General features: G+C 50.7%; 1 protein-coding gene across 1 annotated transcript in view; it reads right to left on the reverse strand.

Annotated features, from left to right (window-relative positions):
• The window catches only part of LOC120638078 (A disintegrin and metalloproteinase with thrombospondin motifs 6-like), a 31,010-nt gene extending 14,845 nt beyond the window's left edge, over positions 1-16,165 (reverse strand). The window contains exons 1-3 of the mRNA XM_039910434.1: positions 15,818-16,165; positions 7,223-7,606; positions 4,949-5,313 (exon numbers count right to left, since the gene is read on the reverse strand). Of these exons, the coding sequence (XP_039766368.1) occupies positions 4,949-5,313; positions 7,223-7,322 (465 nt within the window). The 5' untranslated portion in view covers positions 7,323-7,606; positions 15,818-16,165. The remainder of the gene's footprint in view (positions 1-4,948; positions 5,314-7,222; positions 7,607-15,817) is intronic.
• Between the last annotated feature and the right edge of the window lie 342 nt (positions 16,166-16,507).

The raw sequence follows: 16,507 nt of genomic DNA on the forward strand, positions 1-16,507 counted from the left end.
TTCTAAGTGCTGAGAGATATAAGGTAATCAGGTTGGACACAGTCCATGTCCCACACGGGGCTTACAGTCATAATCCTCATTTTAAAGATGAAGTAACTGAGGCACAGAGAAGTGAAGTAACTTGCCCAAAGTCACACAGCAGACGAGAGGCAGATCCTGTGCTCTACTTCTCTTCAAGGTTACCCAGGCACCCAGGATGCCCGGGTCCTCCATAACCTGCCTTTTCATTGCACACGTTGGACAGAATGTCGTTGGGAAACTAAGGATCGTTCTTCCGACAATACGCATCCGTCTGGAACGACAGCGGAGCGATCTGGGAAGAAATGGTCATGTGCAGTCATGTGTACTAAAACACGAGGTTTTCCATAACGCAGGGGGCATCAAGAATATAATCCCTTCAACAGAACTGAGGGGATTCATTAATTCATTCAATAGTATTTATTGAACGCTTACTATGTGCAGAGCACTGTACTAAGCGCTTGGAATGTACAAATGGGTAACAGATAGAGACAGTCCCTGTCCTTTGACAGGCCTACAGTCTAATCGGGGGAGACGGACAGACAAGAACAATAGCAATAAATAGAATCAAGGGGATGAACATCTCATTAAAACAATTGCAAATAAATAGAATCAAGGTGAAAATGTTATTTTCATTAACAAAATAAATAGGGTAGTGATCCTGCACTGCCCCCAGCAAGTACACAGAGTGAGGGTCAGCGCAGTGTTCTGCACCAGTACACTTCTAAAAAAGCACTGCGCACCCAGTAGACCACCAGCATGGCGCTCTCTACACTGTGGCTGCTCACTCAATAGAGAAGCAGTGTCGCTTAGGGGATAGAGCACGGTCCTGGCAGTCAGAAGGACCTGGGTTCTAATCCAGCTCCGCCACTTGCCTGTTGTGGGAACTCAGATAAGTCACTTCATTACTCTATTTTCGCCTTGATTCTATTTAGTTGCCATTGTTTTTACGAGATGTTCTTCCCCTTGACACTATTTATTGCCATCGTTCTTGTCTGTCCATCTCCCCCGATTAGACTGTAAGCCCGTCAAACGGCAGGGACTGTCTCTATCTGTTGCCGACTTGTTCATCCCAAGCGCTTAGTACAGTGCTCTGCACCTAGTAATGCTCAATAAATACTATTGAAAGAATGAATGAATACTCTGGGCCTCAGTTACCTCATCTGTAAAATGGGGATTAAGAGTATGAGCCCCATGAGGGACAGGGACACCGGGACTGTGTTCAACCTGATTGACTTGTATCAGCCCCAGCGCTGAGAACAGTATTTGGCACATCGGAAGCACTTCACAAGTAATCATTATTATTATTATCAATAGTGGTTTAGACATTTTAACGATAAGCCTCAACTGGCTCCAAGCAGCGGTGCCCTATCAACTAAGGAAAGAGAACTTTGCCACAGAGGACCGGGTCAGCTAACCCTCCCCTGGGTTTTCCCTGAAAAGGGACAACCCAAAGTCTGGCCAACTGAAGGCTGGTTGCTAGAACAGTGCTCGGCACATAGTAAGCGCTTAACAAATACATTATTATTAATCTGGGTGTGGATGATCGTCCAATTCATCGTAGAAACACGGAAGCCATGGACTGTAAAGAGAAGCAGAGAAGCAGTGTGGCTCAGTGGAAAGAGCCCGGGCTTGGGAGTCAGAGGTCATGGGTTCAAATCCCAGCTCCGCCACTTGTCAGCTGTGTGACTTTGGGCAGGCCACTTAACTTCTCTGTGCCTCAGTTACCCCATTTGTAAAATGGGGATTAAGACTGTGAGCTCCTCGTGGGACAACCTGATCACCTTGTATCCTCCCAAGTGCACAGAACAGTGCTTTGCACATAGTAAGGGCTTAACAAATACCATTATTATTATTATTATTATTATTATTAAAGAGCCGGGCCTTCTGTTAACGATCGAAGCGACCACATTTGCCCCTCAGACTGTGAGCCTCAGGTGAGACAGAGACTGTCAGACCTGAGTATTTTGTGTCTACCTCAGTGCTTAGCACGGAGTACGGCTTAACAAATGTCATCCCTCTAAACTGTAAGCTCATTATGGGCAGGGGTTGTGTCTTTTATATTGTGCTGTCATACTCTACCATACTCTACTGCTTAGTATAATGCTCTGCACAAGGTAAGCGGTCAATAAATACTATCGACTGATTGAGCGTCACAGTTCCCCAAAGACCAGAAGGCAGAAATGGCCTCACCCTTGAGCTCTCAATAATAATGTTGGTATTTGTTAAGTGCTTACTATATACAGAGCACTGTTCTAAGTGTTGGGGTAGATACAGGGTCATCAGGTTGTCCCACGTGAGGCTCACAGTCTTCATTCCCATTTTACAGATGAGGTAACTGAGGCCCAGAGAAGTGAAGTGACTTGCCCACAGTCACACAGCTGACAAGTGGCAGAGCCAGGATTCGAACCCATGACCTCTGACTCCCAAGCCCAGGCTCTTTCCACTGAGCCACGCTGCTTCTCTAAGAGCTCTTCCCTCTGTGATGGGTGAAATTGGCGGCCTGAATTATTTTCCCACAAGGGCAGCTATCAGTAGTGAACCCCGAGATCTGTTACATCAACTGATGAATGGTATTACTGAGCCCTCACTGGGTGCAGAGAGCTGTACTGAGCGCTCAGAATTGTACACTACAACGGAGTCGGTAGAAAGGCTCCGTGCCCAAAGCTTCCGAGACAATAGGGTCGGAGTGCTAAACCAATTCTAGTTTCCCATGAGAAACAAAATCAAGTGCATTAAGTGTGTTCTCAAAATACACAGGAAGTGTCTCTAACAATATTTTAAGAACCATCATCAAGACAATAAAAAACACCTTATTTAAAATCATTATCGGCCCAGCCAGATTTTGCCCTGCCGCTGAACATGCAATTCTAGTTGGTGTGTTTCTTTGTCTTCTTGATTATTGCTTTGGATAATTATTTTGGATTTTGAGAACACACCAATGCACATGACTTTGCTTCCTCTGCGAATCAAAGTACTGCGTTCACAAAGGCACTCTACAAAAAACTCAATTTAAAAGCTGTCATTCCTGGTCCCGAGAGGATTTGTGTTACCACTTAAAAAGGAAACTCTGTTTAGTGAGTTTCTATGCGCATATGTAAATGCAGTACTTCATTTTCAAGTGTTACCTTTGACCTCCTTAGAAGCAAAAAGGTACCTAGAGTAGTCATTATCTATGCTAAACAGAGCCGCCATTATCTATGCTAGATTGACAGTCAGTCGAAATACTTTCAAAGAAGGGAAAGAGCTGGGATCTTTCCCAATTCTCTTTTCAAAATGTCTCTGCTCTTGCTGTTTCCAACTCTGAACTTCCGTGGGCCATGGCTTCCTTATCTGTAAAATCGAGATCCGACCCCAGTTCTCCCACTTCCCGTAAGACTGGGAATCCCTTGTGGGACGGGAACTCTGACTAACTTGATGATTTTGTATCCACCCCAGGGCTCAGCACATAGGAATAATAATAATAATGATAATGTTGGTATTTGTTTAGCCCTTACTATGTGCTGAGCACATAGTGTGGAAGTGGAACACTTGGAAGTGTTTCATGTAAACCACAACTAACTCACTTAGATAGAAGTGGGAAGGAGCTTGGCCTAGTGGAAAGAGCACAGGCCTGGGAGGCAGAGGACCTGGGTTCTAATCCCAGTTCTACCACTTGCCTGCTGTGTGACCTGGGGCAAGTCACTTAACTTCTCCGTGACTCAGTTTCCTCAACTGTAAATTGAGGCTTCATCACCTGTTCTCCCTCCTATTTAGACCGTGAGCCCCAAGTGGGCCACATGTCCTACGTAACTTGTATCTACCCCAGCACTTTAAATGGTACTTGACGCACAGTAAGTGCTTAACAAATGCCATCATTATTATTATTATAGAGAAGCGGTGTGGCTTAGTGGAAAGAGCACAGGCTTGGGAGTCAGAGGACGTGGGTTCTAATTCTAGCTCCACCACTTGCCGCTGGGTGACTTTGGGCAAACCGCTTAACTTCTCAGTGCCTCAGTGACCTCATTTGTAAAATGGGGATTAAGACCGGGAGCCCCATGTGGGACAACCTGATTACCTTATGTCTACTCCAGCACTTAGAACAGTGCTTGGCACATATTAAGCACTTGACAAATACCATCATTATTATTATTACTACTGTTAAGCCCAAGTAAACTTTGCAGCCATAGAGAGGACACAAAGTAAAACCCGCATTAACATTCAATGGCACAATTGTAAAAGAGGACTAAAAGATGAGGATTATGATAAGCTCTTTGTGGCCAGGAAAGGTGTCTGTTATATTGTACTCTCCCAAGTTTACTGTTCTTTGCATAAAGTAAATGCTCAATAATAATAATAAAGATTATTATTATTGGGATGTTTGTTAAGTGCTTACTATGTGCCAAGCTCTCTTCCAAGCTCTGGGGTAGATACAAAGTAATCAGGTTGGACACAGTCCCTGTCCCACATGGGGCTCACAGTCTTAATCCCCACTTCACAGATGAGGTCACTGAGCTCTAGAGAAGTTACGGGACTTGCCCAAAGTTCATTCAATAGTACCTATTGAGCGCTTACTATGTGCAGAGCACTGTACTAAGCGCTTGGAACGTACAATTCGGCAACAGATAGAGACAATCCCTGCCCAATGACGGGCTTTCAGTCTAATCGGGGGAGACAGACAAAAACAATAGCAATAAATAGAATCAAGGGGATGGACATCTCATTAACAAAATAAATAGGATAATAAAAATATATACAAATGATAAAATATATACAAATGGCCGCACAGCAGGCGTGTAGCAGAGTCAGGATCAGAACCCACGTCTTCGGACTCCCAGGCCCTTTCCACTAGACCGTGCTGTTACAGTAGATACAATTGATTGATTGGAATGGGATAGCTCTAGCTTTTTTCTTTTTTTAAAGTATAAGCACTATAAGGATGAGTACTTACCAGCCCATTGCAGTTGCTCAAGGCCACCTTGGTCGTGCTATGCTGATCTTGTAAGTATCCGGTATAATGGCAGTTGTCTAAAAAATCATGTTTCCACTGAGGTCCGTCTTTCCCCCAGTATTCAACTGTGAAATGTTTGGAAACTAAATCGGTGTTGAGAGTCAGGTTCAAGTGAAAGTGCTTGCCATAGGCTGAAAGTTTAAAAAATAATTTAGAGACTGCCTGGGATTGGTCGGACATGCCCATACTCCGTCTTCTCCGTGAGTGTCTGTCACTTTTCACAGTAAAGCTGAGGAAGGCTCCGTTCTGATCCACCCTGATGGGGATGGTGAGCTGGTAGTGTTCAAGGTAAGACAGGAATTCCTCTTTGCCATCCCAAGGAAGAGCCAGTCCGGGAAGCGGGCAAGAAAGAGAAGACAATTTAACCGAGCAAAGCAACAGCCAGACAAAGCTCCACCATGGCGGTGACATCCAATCCCCGATCCGCCTCCGGATCACCGCGCGGCGGTGAGAAAACCAAAGACTTTGGCTAGCTGGAACCCGAGGGAAGCAGGGAAGTTGAAAGCGGGAGCCCAGCTCTGGAGGTTTAAATGTCTGATATCAGATTCACTTCCCCAGTGCGAGAGGATCTAATCTATTTAATTTCTGGGCCCAGCTCGGCATCGAGACGCCGCAGATGCGGAACTGAGGGTCCGACCCTTTCCAAAACTGGGCGAGGCCGAGGTAGCCCCGAACCAAAATTCGGTAGCCCAGCCCGGCAGCCCAGACCAGGTCCCCAACTCAATGGTTCCCACCATTTCCCTCATTTTCCACCCATCTCCCCCACTGCGGGGGCTCCCCGGTTCTTCTGGCTCAGGTCCCGGGGAATTTTCTGCGTAAGGGGAACATCTCCCCACCCTGCACCCCTCCCCAGGACTCCTTGGATGGACTCCCGGGGGCAGTACCTACTTGGTGGGCTCTCGGCTCCTGGACCCGATGGTCAGAACCCCTATCATCCTCTCTGCATACAAGCAGCCCAAGGTGATTCACTGGCAGAGCCTGGGGCACAGCAGAACTTGGCTCTTTCTCCTACCCTTTCCTTAAGCAAGAAGTCCTCCTAGTTGAAGGGCGGGGAGGGAAGCATAGGCCCGCACAGTGGGGGTAGGGGACAAGCCTTCGGATCTGGTAGCCTGTTGGGCCCTTTTGCCCCTGACTGCTGGTGGGTGTGTCTGCCTGGCACCTCCTCGAGCCAAAGAAATAACCGCTGGCAAGAGGGCACCTTGAGATGCCAGGGGAACCCTGAGATTGCCACTCCCAAGGAGGAGAAAGGAAACAGTCCGCTGACGAGTCCGGTGGAGGAGGCTGGGCCCAGCCCCCAACGTCCAATGTGAGACGATCCCAGCTCCGGGCCCAAGTGGCCGGAGGGACCCCAGGCGTGTTCAGGAGGGGGGCCGCACACTCTCTCTCATCCACTAGAGACCCTCCTCAGATCTGCCACCCTCCAGCCACCCTGCAAGGCAGCAGAAACCCGAGATGGCCAAAGTCTGGCCGACCCCAGGAGCGGGGCAGAGACCCTCTTGGGGAGCAGGTTGGGGAGGGGAGGACGGGCAGAGGGAGGAAGGGACAGATGGGAACGGGGGAAAAAATTCCCTGTAAAGCAGCAAGACTCTGTCTCTGATAGGAAACAAGAGGCTGCCCGGTCCCTCCCCCAATCAGGCGGGGAGCTACCCCCTCCTCCTCCTCCCAGAGCAAGGTTTAAGGTTCATTCATTCATTCATTCAATCGCATTTATTGAGCGCTCACTAAGCGCTGTCCTAAAGTTCTCCGCTAGAGCCACCCCTCAGGTGCCCAGAGGGCCTGGGGCAGCTGCGGCCAACCCAAGCAGTTTCCCGAGGCCAAGACCCAACCTCGGCGGTGTCCCCGTGCCCTCCGCTCCCCCGGCCCTGGCTGCGGGTGACCCTGGGGTCCGGCTGTCCGGCCGGGGGAGGGACGGAGGGCAGGGCGGGACCCAAGCCCGAGACCCGTGTCCCCCGTTGTGTTTGAAAAGTGTGCCCGGAGCCCCGGCTAGATCCCAGGGTGCTCACCCCCGGAGATGGCGGGCCAGACGCAGCCCACGGGTGGGCTCTTTAGAGGAGAGCCCGGGTCCAGGGATCTGACCGCACCCAGTGTCTCACGGGGGGCACTCAGACCGGACGTCCGGCGAGGTCGGCCCCGTCTCGCTCCCCGGCTCCGCGGGAGAGGAGCCCTGCCAATCGTCCCGCCGGGCCCGTTCAGCTGGGCCCGCGGGAATCCTACCTTGAGAGCGATACGAGAGCCGGTTGTCGCTGTGGAGCTCCGACACAGCCATGGCGAGGCTCAAAATCCAGGTCCACGTCGTCCACAGAATTTCCATCATTTAGAGAAGCGGGAAGATTCTTCTGTTTTCCTCTTCAGGAGGGTGACCTGCGGGCTGGACAGGTAACACCGCTCCGGGATCGCACCATACCAGTCCCTCGGGCTCCCGCAAGACGATTAGAGGTCCCCCTCCGGAACGGGTCCTCGGGTCCGACCCCCTACGCGCTCCTCTACATGCAGATTCATTTTCTTGAGCCAATATGGAGTCGGGAGTCGCGTCGTGGAGAAATTCTGACCGCTAAGACATTAGGCTGGCGAGTTACCGACATTGGGCCATTTCTTTACCTAGGGGATGAAAAGAGATGAGTTCCAACGAGGTCCTTTCCCCGTGGCCAACCAGGAGGTGCAACCCGCGGACTTCTCTTTGACCTGTTTTGTTTTCTTTTGTTTTTTATGGTATTTGTTAAGCACTTACTATGTGCCAGGCACTGTTCGAAGCGCTGGGGTTGATGAAAGGTAATCAGGTTGGACACAGTCCCTGTCCCACATGGGGCTCACAGTCTTAATCCCCATTTTACACACGAGGTGGCTGAGGCCCAGAGAAGTGATGTGACTTGCCCAAGGTCACACAGCCGACATGAGCCGGATCTGGGACTAGAACCCAGGTCCTTCTGAAAGCAGCATGGCCTGGTGGAAAGAGCGCAGGCTTGGGAGTCAGAGGGCGTGGGTTCTAAACCCGGCTCCGCCACTTGTCTGCTGTGTGACCTTGGGCAAGCCACTTAACTTCTCTCATCTGCAAAACAGGGATTAAGGCTGTGAGCCCCACGTGGGCCAACCTGATTACCTTGCATCTGCCCCAGGGCTTAGAACAGTGCTTGGCACATAGTAAGCACTTAACAAATCCCCACATTAATTATCTGCTAGGCCATGCCGCCAACTCAAAAATAACCTGGTAATTGAATTTGATCGCTGCTGTTCTTCAGAGTCCAAATAAACATCTGCCAGACTAAACAGAAGACCGGGAACCGGCGCGATACTTTCAGAAGGGCAATGGTCGCCAACAGAGAAGGGGGGGAGCTTGAGAGGAGCCATCTTTACTCTCCCGGAGAGCCTTGGGCAAAGGAGTGGGCTGAATCCAAATCACTAAGGACCCAGGAAACAATCGGGCTATTTCATCATCATCCGTGGTATTTAACAGAGCACTTGCATGGGCGGGTCACTGTACTGAGCGCTTGGAAAAGTATAAATAGAACAGAGTGGTTAAACATGTTCCCAGCTAAAGAGTTGGGTGAAAACACCGGGTATGATTTTGAATCTCAAGGGCCCAGCGGAAGGCAACATTCCCACTTTTAGGGGGAGTCTCCTTTCCTCTTCTCCCTCTCCCTTCTACGTTGCCCTCAATTGCTCCCTTTATTCATCCCCTTTCCCACCCCCAGGGTACTTGGATAGAGCACAAGCCTGGAAGTCAGAAGGTCATGGGTTCTAAACCTGGCTCCGACACTTGTCTGCTGTGTGACCTTGGGTGAGTCACTTCACTTCTCTGGGACTCAGTTCCCTCATCTGTAAAATGGAGATGGAGACTGTGAGCCCTACCTGGGACAGGGACTGCGTCCCACCCAATTTGCTTGTTTCTGCCCCAGCGCTTAGTACAGTGCCTGGCACATAGTAAGTGCTTAACAAATACCATCATTATACGTATGGACATATCTATACCAATATTTGTCTCCCCTTCTAGACTGCCTGTTGTGAGCAGGGAATGTGTCTATACTGAGAAGCAGCGTGGCTCAGAGGAAAGAGCCCTGGCTTGGGAGTCAGAGGTCATGGGTTCTAATCCCGGCTCTGCCACTTGTCAGCTGTGTGACTTTGGGCAAGTCACTTCACTTCTCCGGGCCTCAGTTACCTCATCTGTAAAATGGGGATGAAGACTGTGAGCCCCTTGAGGGACAACCTGATGACCCTGTCTCTACCCCAGCGCTTAGAACAGTGCTCTGCACAGAGTAAGCGCTTAACAAATACCAACACTACTAAGCAGCGTGGCTCAGTGGAAAGAGCCCAGGCTTAGGAGTCAGCGGTCGTGGGTTCTAATCCCGGCTCCGCCACCTGTCAGCTGTGTGACTCTGGGCAAGTAACTTCACTTCTCCGTGCCTCAGTTACCTCATTTGTAAAATGGGGATTAAAGACTGTGAGCCCCACCTGGGACAACATGATTACCTTGCATCTCCCCCAGCGCTTAGAACAGTGCTTGGCACATAGTAAGCACTTAACAAATACCATCATCATTACTATTATTACCTCAAACCGGCAAGGCCCTTCCTTTCCGACGCTTCACTTGTACTCTGGGAGTCAGAGAGCGGCAAGCGGAGCTTTCTCCCACCTTGCCCAGGAGCGAACACCAAGGCCCCAAAATTAGATCAATGAGGTCAAGGGATCTGACCGGCCAAAAGACGGAGTTGGAAGCAGGGCAGGGAACAGAAACTGGGTTTCCTCATTGTCCTTCCACTCCAGTACCTGCCTCCACAACTCTGATCGACTTCTGGGAATTTGCGCAGAAAAAGGACCTGATGCTACGTCAATATCCTCCCGGATGTTCACTGCCCAATTAGTGCTCTACCTCGAGGGCTGAGCACAAATCACCGTGTACCGGGACCTTGGGTGAGTTTAGCAGGAGCAAGAAACACATTTTCCACCCTCGAAGAGCTTCCAATCTGAACTCCTCTTCTTTTTTATTGGCATTTCCATAGCCTAAAAGGACTTTCTGTCTGGCTCGCTCCATTCGTAAGATCACGAGTTGCAGAAACTTGGGGGCAAGAAACAGATTAAAGTTGGCTAGGGAGTCCTCACTGGGGGCTGGAAATCCAGGACACTGCAAATCTACGGATTTCAGGACCAGCAATCCGAATTCAATCGATAGGATTAGCTGAGCACCTGTTGTGCTCAGAGTCCAGGGTCGAGCGCTTGGGAAAATACGATATTCATTCGATCGTATTTACTGAGCGCTTACTGTGTGCAGAGCACTGTACTAAGATGTTGGAAGAGTACAATATAACAATAAACAGACACGTTCCTTGCCCACGAGGAGCCTACAGTCAGGAGAGCAATAGCGTTAGGAGGCAGGATCACTACCATCAGAAACCAATGACTGACGGTCTGCCGTGTGACCTTGGGCAAATCACTTCACTTCTCTGTGTCTTCCTCCTCCATTGTAAAACGGGGATTCGATACCTCTTCTCCGTCCTACTCAGACTGTGAGCCCCGTTTGGGACAGGGACCGTGTCCAATCTGATCGATCTGGATCTATCCCAGCGCATGGAACAAGGCTTGCCACATAGTAAGCGCTTCACACATCCCATTAAAAAAAAGCACCCGGCACTAAGCTCTGGGCACTCACTACTAGGAGCTTACTAACTACTCAGCACTGATTTAGAGGGGCCACTCCTTTAAAGAGGACCGACTGACCATCCCTGGGTTCGCTGCTCTTCCACTCAGATGCCCGCCGGCTAATCGTCGCCCCCAAACCCGACGGCCTTGCCCGTGGGCATTTACGTTGATCGACCACTGCCCGCCGAGCCTCTCTTCGATGTTTACGACCGCGCCACTCACGTGCGGACCACGTTCTGACTTCCCCCGCTGAATTATTAGCGTGTAGCCAGCGTGTCAGATATTCTGTCGCACTGCACTCTCGCAAGGACTTAATACAGTCCTCCACGCACAGAAAGCGCTCAATAAATACCACTGATTGACTGATGTCGGACAGAACAAAGCACGCGCTCCTCCTCCTCCCACCCTCTCCCAAGCACTATGTCTGGGCAAGAGCACAGCTCCCCAAATTCAGTCACGTTTAAGTCTCGAAACATTCAGAAGTTGCCGCTCTCCTGCAACCCCTTGTCTGGTTCTTCTGTCGGATGCACCAGAGCGAGGTACGTGGAGGTATTTGGGTACGCGCGTGCATCAGGGTAGATCCGTAGGAACTCAAGTGTGTCGGGCCGGATTTGTGTTTGTGGAACTGTCTATGCACGCATTTATGGGCACGTACTGATGGAGTATTTGCTCCTTCTGGTCAGGGAAGGTGTCCACCAACTCTGCTGTGCTGTACTCTGCCAATAGCTCTCAGTACAGTGGTCTGCACAGAGTAAGTACTCAATAAACGCCACTGATCGATTTGGGCACAGACGTGTTTACAGATGTGTTCGCAACTGTAAAACGGATACATGAGTTTCTGTGGACAGATTTACGTATGGCCAAGGGAATTTGTACATGAATCTATCTGGGTTTGTGTGGCCGGATCTCCAGGCACATACATGTACGTGAACGTATGTCTACATTTGGGTTTTTGTACATGCCTATGCATAAGTATGTGTATTTACCCTAAATGGGCCTGCGATTCAGAAGGTCCTGGGTTCTAATCCCAGCCCTGTGACTCATCTGCCGTGTGACAAGTCACTTCATTTCTTGCCTCAGTTACCTCATTCAATCATTCGTATTTATTGGGCGCTTACTGTGTGCAGAGCTCTGTACTGAGCACCGAACCTCATCTGTAAAAAGGGGAATAGGACTGTGAGCCCCATGCGGGCCAGGGACTATGTCCAACCTTATTTGCTCTTATCCACCCCCGCGCTTAGTACAGTGCCTGGCACATAGTCAACACTTAACCAATGCCACAGTGATCATCATAGGCATGCCTCTCTTGAAAAGTCTGTGGGTGGGAGGTGGAGGGGGGTGGCACCTCCTTAAGGCACCCAGTTCCCAAAGCTGCCACGGCCTCTGCTTCCTCCTCCTCCTCCTCCTCCTCCTGGGTCGTTTGTTCAGTGAGAAAACACCTCCAGCACACACTCCATTTCCGACTGCAAGGGGCCGGGCTGCCGGGCTTCTATCAACCAGGAGCCAAAGAGGGAGCGACTGCATCACGAGAAACACGCACGGGGTCCTAGAAATCCAGCCCCAAGCTGCCCACGGGGGACACTGCCCTTCCAGGGGGCGATTCACAGAAGCCTTGCCGTAAAACGGCCGTGACAGCACGCGTGCTCTCTCGCACCCACGCCCACCCGGACACCAGCAGAGCCAGACCCAAGCTGGCTCGGAGACACGGGCGGACCCAAACATCGACGCAAGCGGGCCCCGAGAGACACACGCCGACCCAGATACACGCAGACCCGCAGGCGCCCGCCCACCCGGACACACACCTCCCATCCATGGCGTTGAGTGCTTGCTGCGTGCAGAACACTGTACTAAGCGCTTGGCAGAGGACAGGGCAGCGGGGTTGACAGAAACAATCCCTGCCCGCAAGGAGTTGAGTGTTTGGGGGGGAAGCTAGACAGTGAAATACATTACAGATGGCGGAAATGTCAGAGTACACGGAGACGTACGGCAGGGCAGCCGCAGCCAGATGGACGGACGGCCGCCGGCAGAGCCTGCCAGACAGATGGACGGCTGCCCGCAAACCCCGCCAGCCAGACAGACAGCCACAGACCCAGACGGAGACAGCCACCCACAGATACAGACGGACCGACGGCCGCCCGCAGACTCATTCGGTCGGATGGACAGTCGCCCGCTGAGCCTGACGGCCGGCCGGACAGACGCAGAGCCAGCCGGGCGGGCGGACAGACGGGCAAAGGGAGACCCAGACAAGACAGATGGACAGCCGCCCGCCAAGCCGGACAGATGGGCAGACAGACGCAGGGCCAGCCGGGCGGGCAGACAGACAGGGGCAGATCCAGACTGGACAGAGGGGCAGCCGCCCGCAGACTCGGTCGGACGGAAAGCCGCCCGCCAAGCCGGACAGACGGACGGGCAGACGGATGCAGGGCCAGCCGGGCGGACAGACAGACCCGCGCAGGGCCAGCCAGGCACCCGGTCAGCTGCCCGCACAGCTGGACGAGACGGGCAGACAGGACAGAGAGGCGGCCGGCACAGCCAGACAGGACAGAGGGACGGCCGCCAGCAGAGCCGGACAGACGGCCGGACAGAAGAGACGGACGGGGTGGACAGAGACCTGCGGGAGGCCGTACTCTGACGAGGCCGGGCCCCTGGGGCTGCCCACCTTAGCCCACGGAAGCCCCCCGGTGTCTCCAAGCCCTGGCACTAGAAATGCCCACCCCTGGGGGGAAAGGGGGTTCAACCCAGAAACCCAGCCCTGAGCGGAAATGGGGGAGGCCAGAGACACCTTCCCTCCTAAAATCAAGTCACCAGCTGACCAGGTGGAAGGGCTGCAGGTGTGGGGGCTCAGAGGTGTCCCTCCCGCCCCGGGGCGGCCCCCCAAAAACCCAAAGGGGGGAAAAGGCCAGTGCTGGAGATCACACCCCTGGCCTTGCAAATCACAAATAAAAATAAATAAATTCCCCCCGCCGGCCCCCCCGGGACATAGAGGGGCGCGTTGAGCGGGTCGGGGGGGGAGTTGATCCTAAAAGTTACCATTCAGGCAAGCTCCTTTCCAGACAGCAGCGCTAAATCTATTTGGATAAAACGCGTGTGACCCAGACAGTTGGCTTGGAGCCCAAACGCGTTGCACCGGCAGCTCAAATAAAAACAAGGGTCTAAGCAGCACACACATAGCCACGTATATTATATGCACAGATACCAATATGTGCGTGCAAAATATATATATATATATGCATACAAATATTCATTCATTCAATAGTATTTATTGAGCGCTTACTATGTGCAGAGCACTGTACTAAGCGCTTGGAATGGACAAATCGGCAACAGATAGAGACAGTCCCTGCCCACTGACAGGCCTACAGTCTAATCATATATATCACTATATATGTGCAAGCAATATGCACATATACTATATACACGTGCATGCAATGTGCATCTAATACATACATGTTCATGCGATACGCATAATAACAATAATCATGGTATTTATTAAGCACTTGAGCACTGTTCTAAGTGCTGGGGTAGATACAAGGTTATCAGGTTGCTCCACGTGGGGCTCACACTTTTAATCCCCATTTTACACTGAGGCCCAGAGAAGAAATGAGTTGCCCAAGGTCACACAGAGCGGACAAGTGGGGGAGCCGGGATTAGAACCCACGTCCTCTAACTCCCAAGCCCGTGTTCTTTCCACTGTATACTACAAGCAGGTGCGTGCCATATGCATATATATATACTACATGCATGTGTGTGCCATATGCATATATATACTATATGCATGCCTGTGCAATATGCACCTATACCATAAGCATGTGCATACAATATACATCTATACTATAGGCCTGTGCATGCGATATGCATCTATACTATAGGCATGTGCAAACAATATGCACACGATACAGGTATGTGCATGCCATGTGCATATGTGCATGCTACATGCACATAGAGAAGCAGCGTGGCTCATTGGAAAGAGCACGGGCTTTGGAGTCAGGGCTCATGAGTTCGAATCCCAGCTCTGCCACTTGTCAGCTGTGTGACTGTGGGCAAGTCACTTAACTCCTCTGTGCCTCGGTTCCCTCATCTGTAAAATGGGGATTAAGACTGTGAGCCCCACGTGGGACAACCTGATTCCCCTGTGTCTACCCCGGCGCTTAGAACAGTGCTCGGCACATAGTAAGCGCTTAACAAATACCAACATTATTATTATTATTATTATGTGTGTATATGCTATATGCATGCACTACGCGTAGAGTACATGCCTGTGCATGCCATGTGCACATGTATACTACATGCATGCGCGTGCACTATGCATATATACACTACATGCATGTGCATGCACTGTGCAAATATAGAGTTCATGCATGTGCATGCAATCTGCACATATACACTCTCTATATGTATACAACAGTGCAAGAAATCGAGAGAGGCAGGCTTCGTACACACACTTCATCAGGAGGCAGATTTCCAATAAAACCCCGAAAGACGAAGAGGAGGAGGAGGAGGGGGAGGTGAGGGGCGGAAAAGTCCTTTTGAACTCGATGCCGTACACAACACACAGACACACACAGACTCACACACCCCACACCCCCCTCGGCGAGGTTAGGGAGTCGCGCCCGTCCCAAGCGGTCAGAAATAAATCGGAAACACACGCTCCCCTCGCCCTGATTAGCCTATTAAGAGCTTAACATATCCTACAGCATGCCCAGACATAAAATATGCACTTGTCTGACTCCTCAAGTCCACCCTGACATGCAATTAGAAAAAGCTGGAGATTTTTCTGCAAAAAAAAATAATAACCCCCCCCCACCAACCCAGCAGAAAAGCCATCCCATGCTCTTTTGCGTGTTATTTTTTTTTCCCTTTCCTGGGGTTTCATCAAAAGACTCCAAAAATCGCTTTAAAAAGAGACGACGGTAATATCAGGATAATAACTCGCATCCCAGGACAGGAGCACACCCCAGATCTCCCCCTCTCCAACCTTAGCTAGCTCGGAGACAGAAAGCTTTTCTGGCTGTAAAAATGAATTCGGTCAATCGCCCGTTGCTTTTAAAATACACAGAAAAAACAGACAACACACACACAAAACACACCCGGGAAAGGTCTGTCTACGCGTTCTGAGCACAAGGAGGGAGGGGAGGGTGAAAAAAAGGAAAGTTTCATTGAATATCGTGAAGTCTTCCTTACCGTTTTCATCTTCAAATTAAAAGTTTCAAGGAATACGGATGGCACGGTCGATTCAAGTGTTCTTTTTCCTCTCTCCTGTGGTTGGTTTTGGTTTTTTTGTGTGTTCCCCCCCACCTTCCCCTTTGCAAAGCCACACCGGAGTTATTCTGCAACCAGAATAAAATCCTCTAGCCCGGCTAAAAAGGGGGGGAGGGAATGAGAGGCTAATGAAGGCAAGGTCTGGTTTGGCAGGCCTTCAATTGCCCCAGTCTATCACCCTGAGATTATTGTCTGTGCTAAACTCTCTCTCTCTCCCCTTTAAAAAAAAAAAAGAAAAAAGAAAGGAGAAGAAGGGGGGGAGGAAAGAAATGAGGGAAGAAAGGAAGGAAAAGAGACTTATTGGGGGTGGGAGAGGTGCTCTCTCTTAGGAGGGCAGGCTCCTCACCCTGAGATTGTTGTCTGTGCTAAACTCTCTCCCCCCTTTAAGAAAAAAGAAGGGGAGGGGAAAAAAAAGAAATGGAAGAAAGGAAGGAAAAGAGACTTATTGGGGGGTGGGAGAGGTGCTCTCTCTTAGGAGGGCAGACTCTTCACCCTGAGATTGTTGCCTGTGTTAAACTCTCTCTCTCTCCCCCCTAAGAAAAAAGGAGAAGGGGAGGGGAAAAAAAAGAAATGAGGGAAGGAAGGAAAAGAGACTTATTGGGGGGGTGGGAG

The sequence above is a fragment of the Ornithorhynchus anatinus genome, chromosome 1, assembly GCF_004115215.2.
Source record: "Ornithorhynchus anatinus isolate Pmale09 chromosome 1, mOrnAna1.pri.v4, whole genome shotgun sequence".
NCBI classification, from domain to species: domain Eukaryota; kingdom Metazoa; phylum Chordata; class Mammalia; order Monotremata; family Ornithorhynchidae; genus Ornithorhynchus; species Ornithorhynchus anatinus.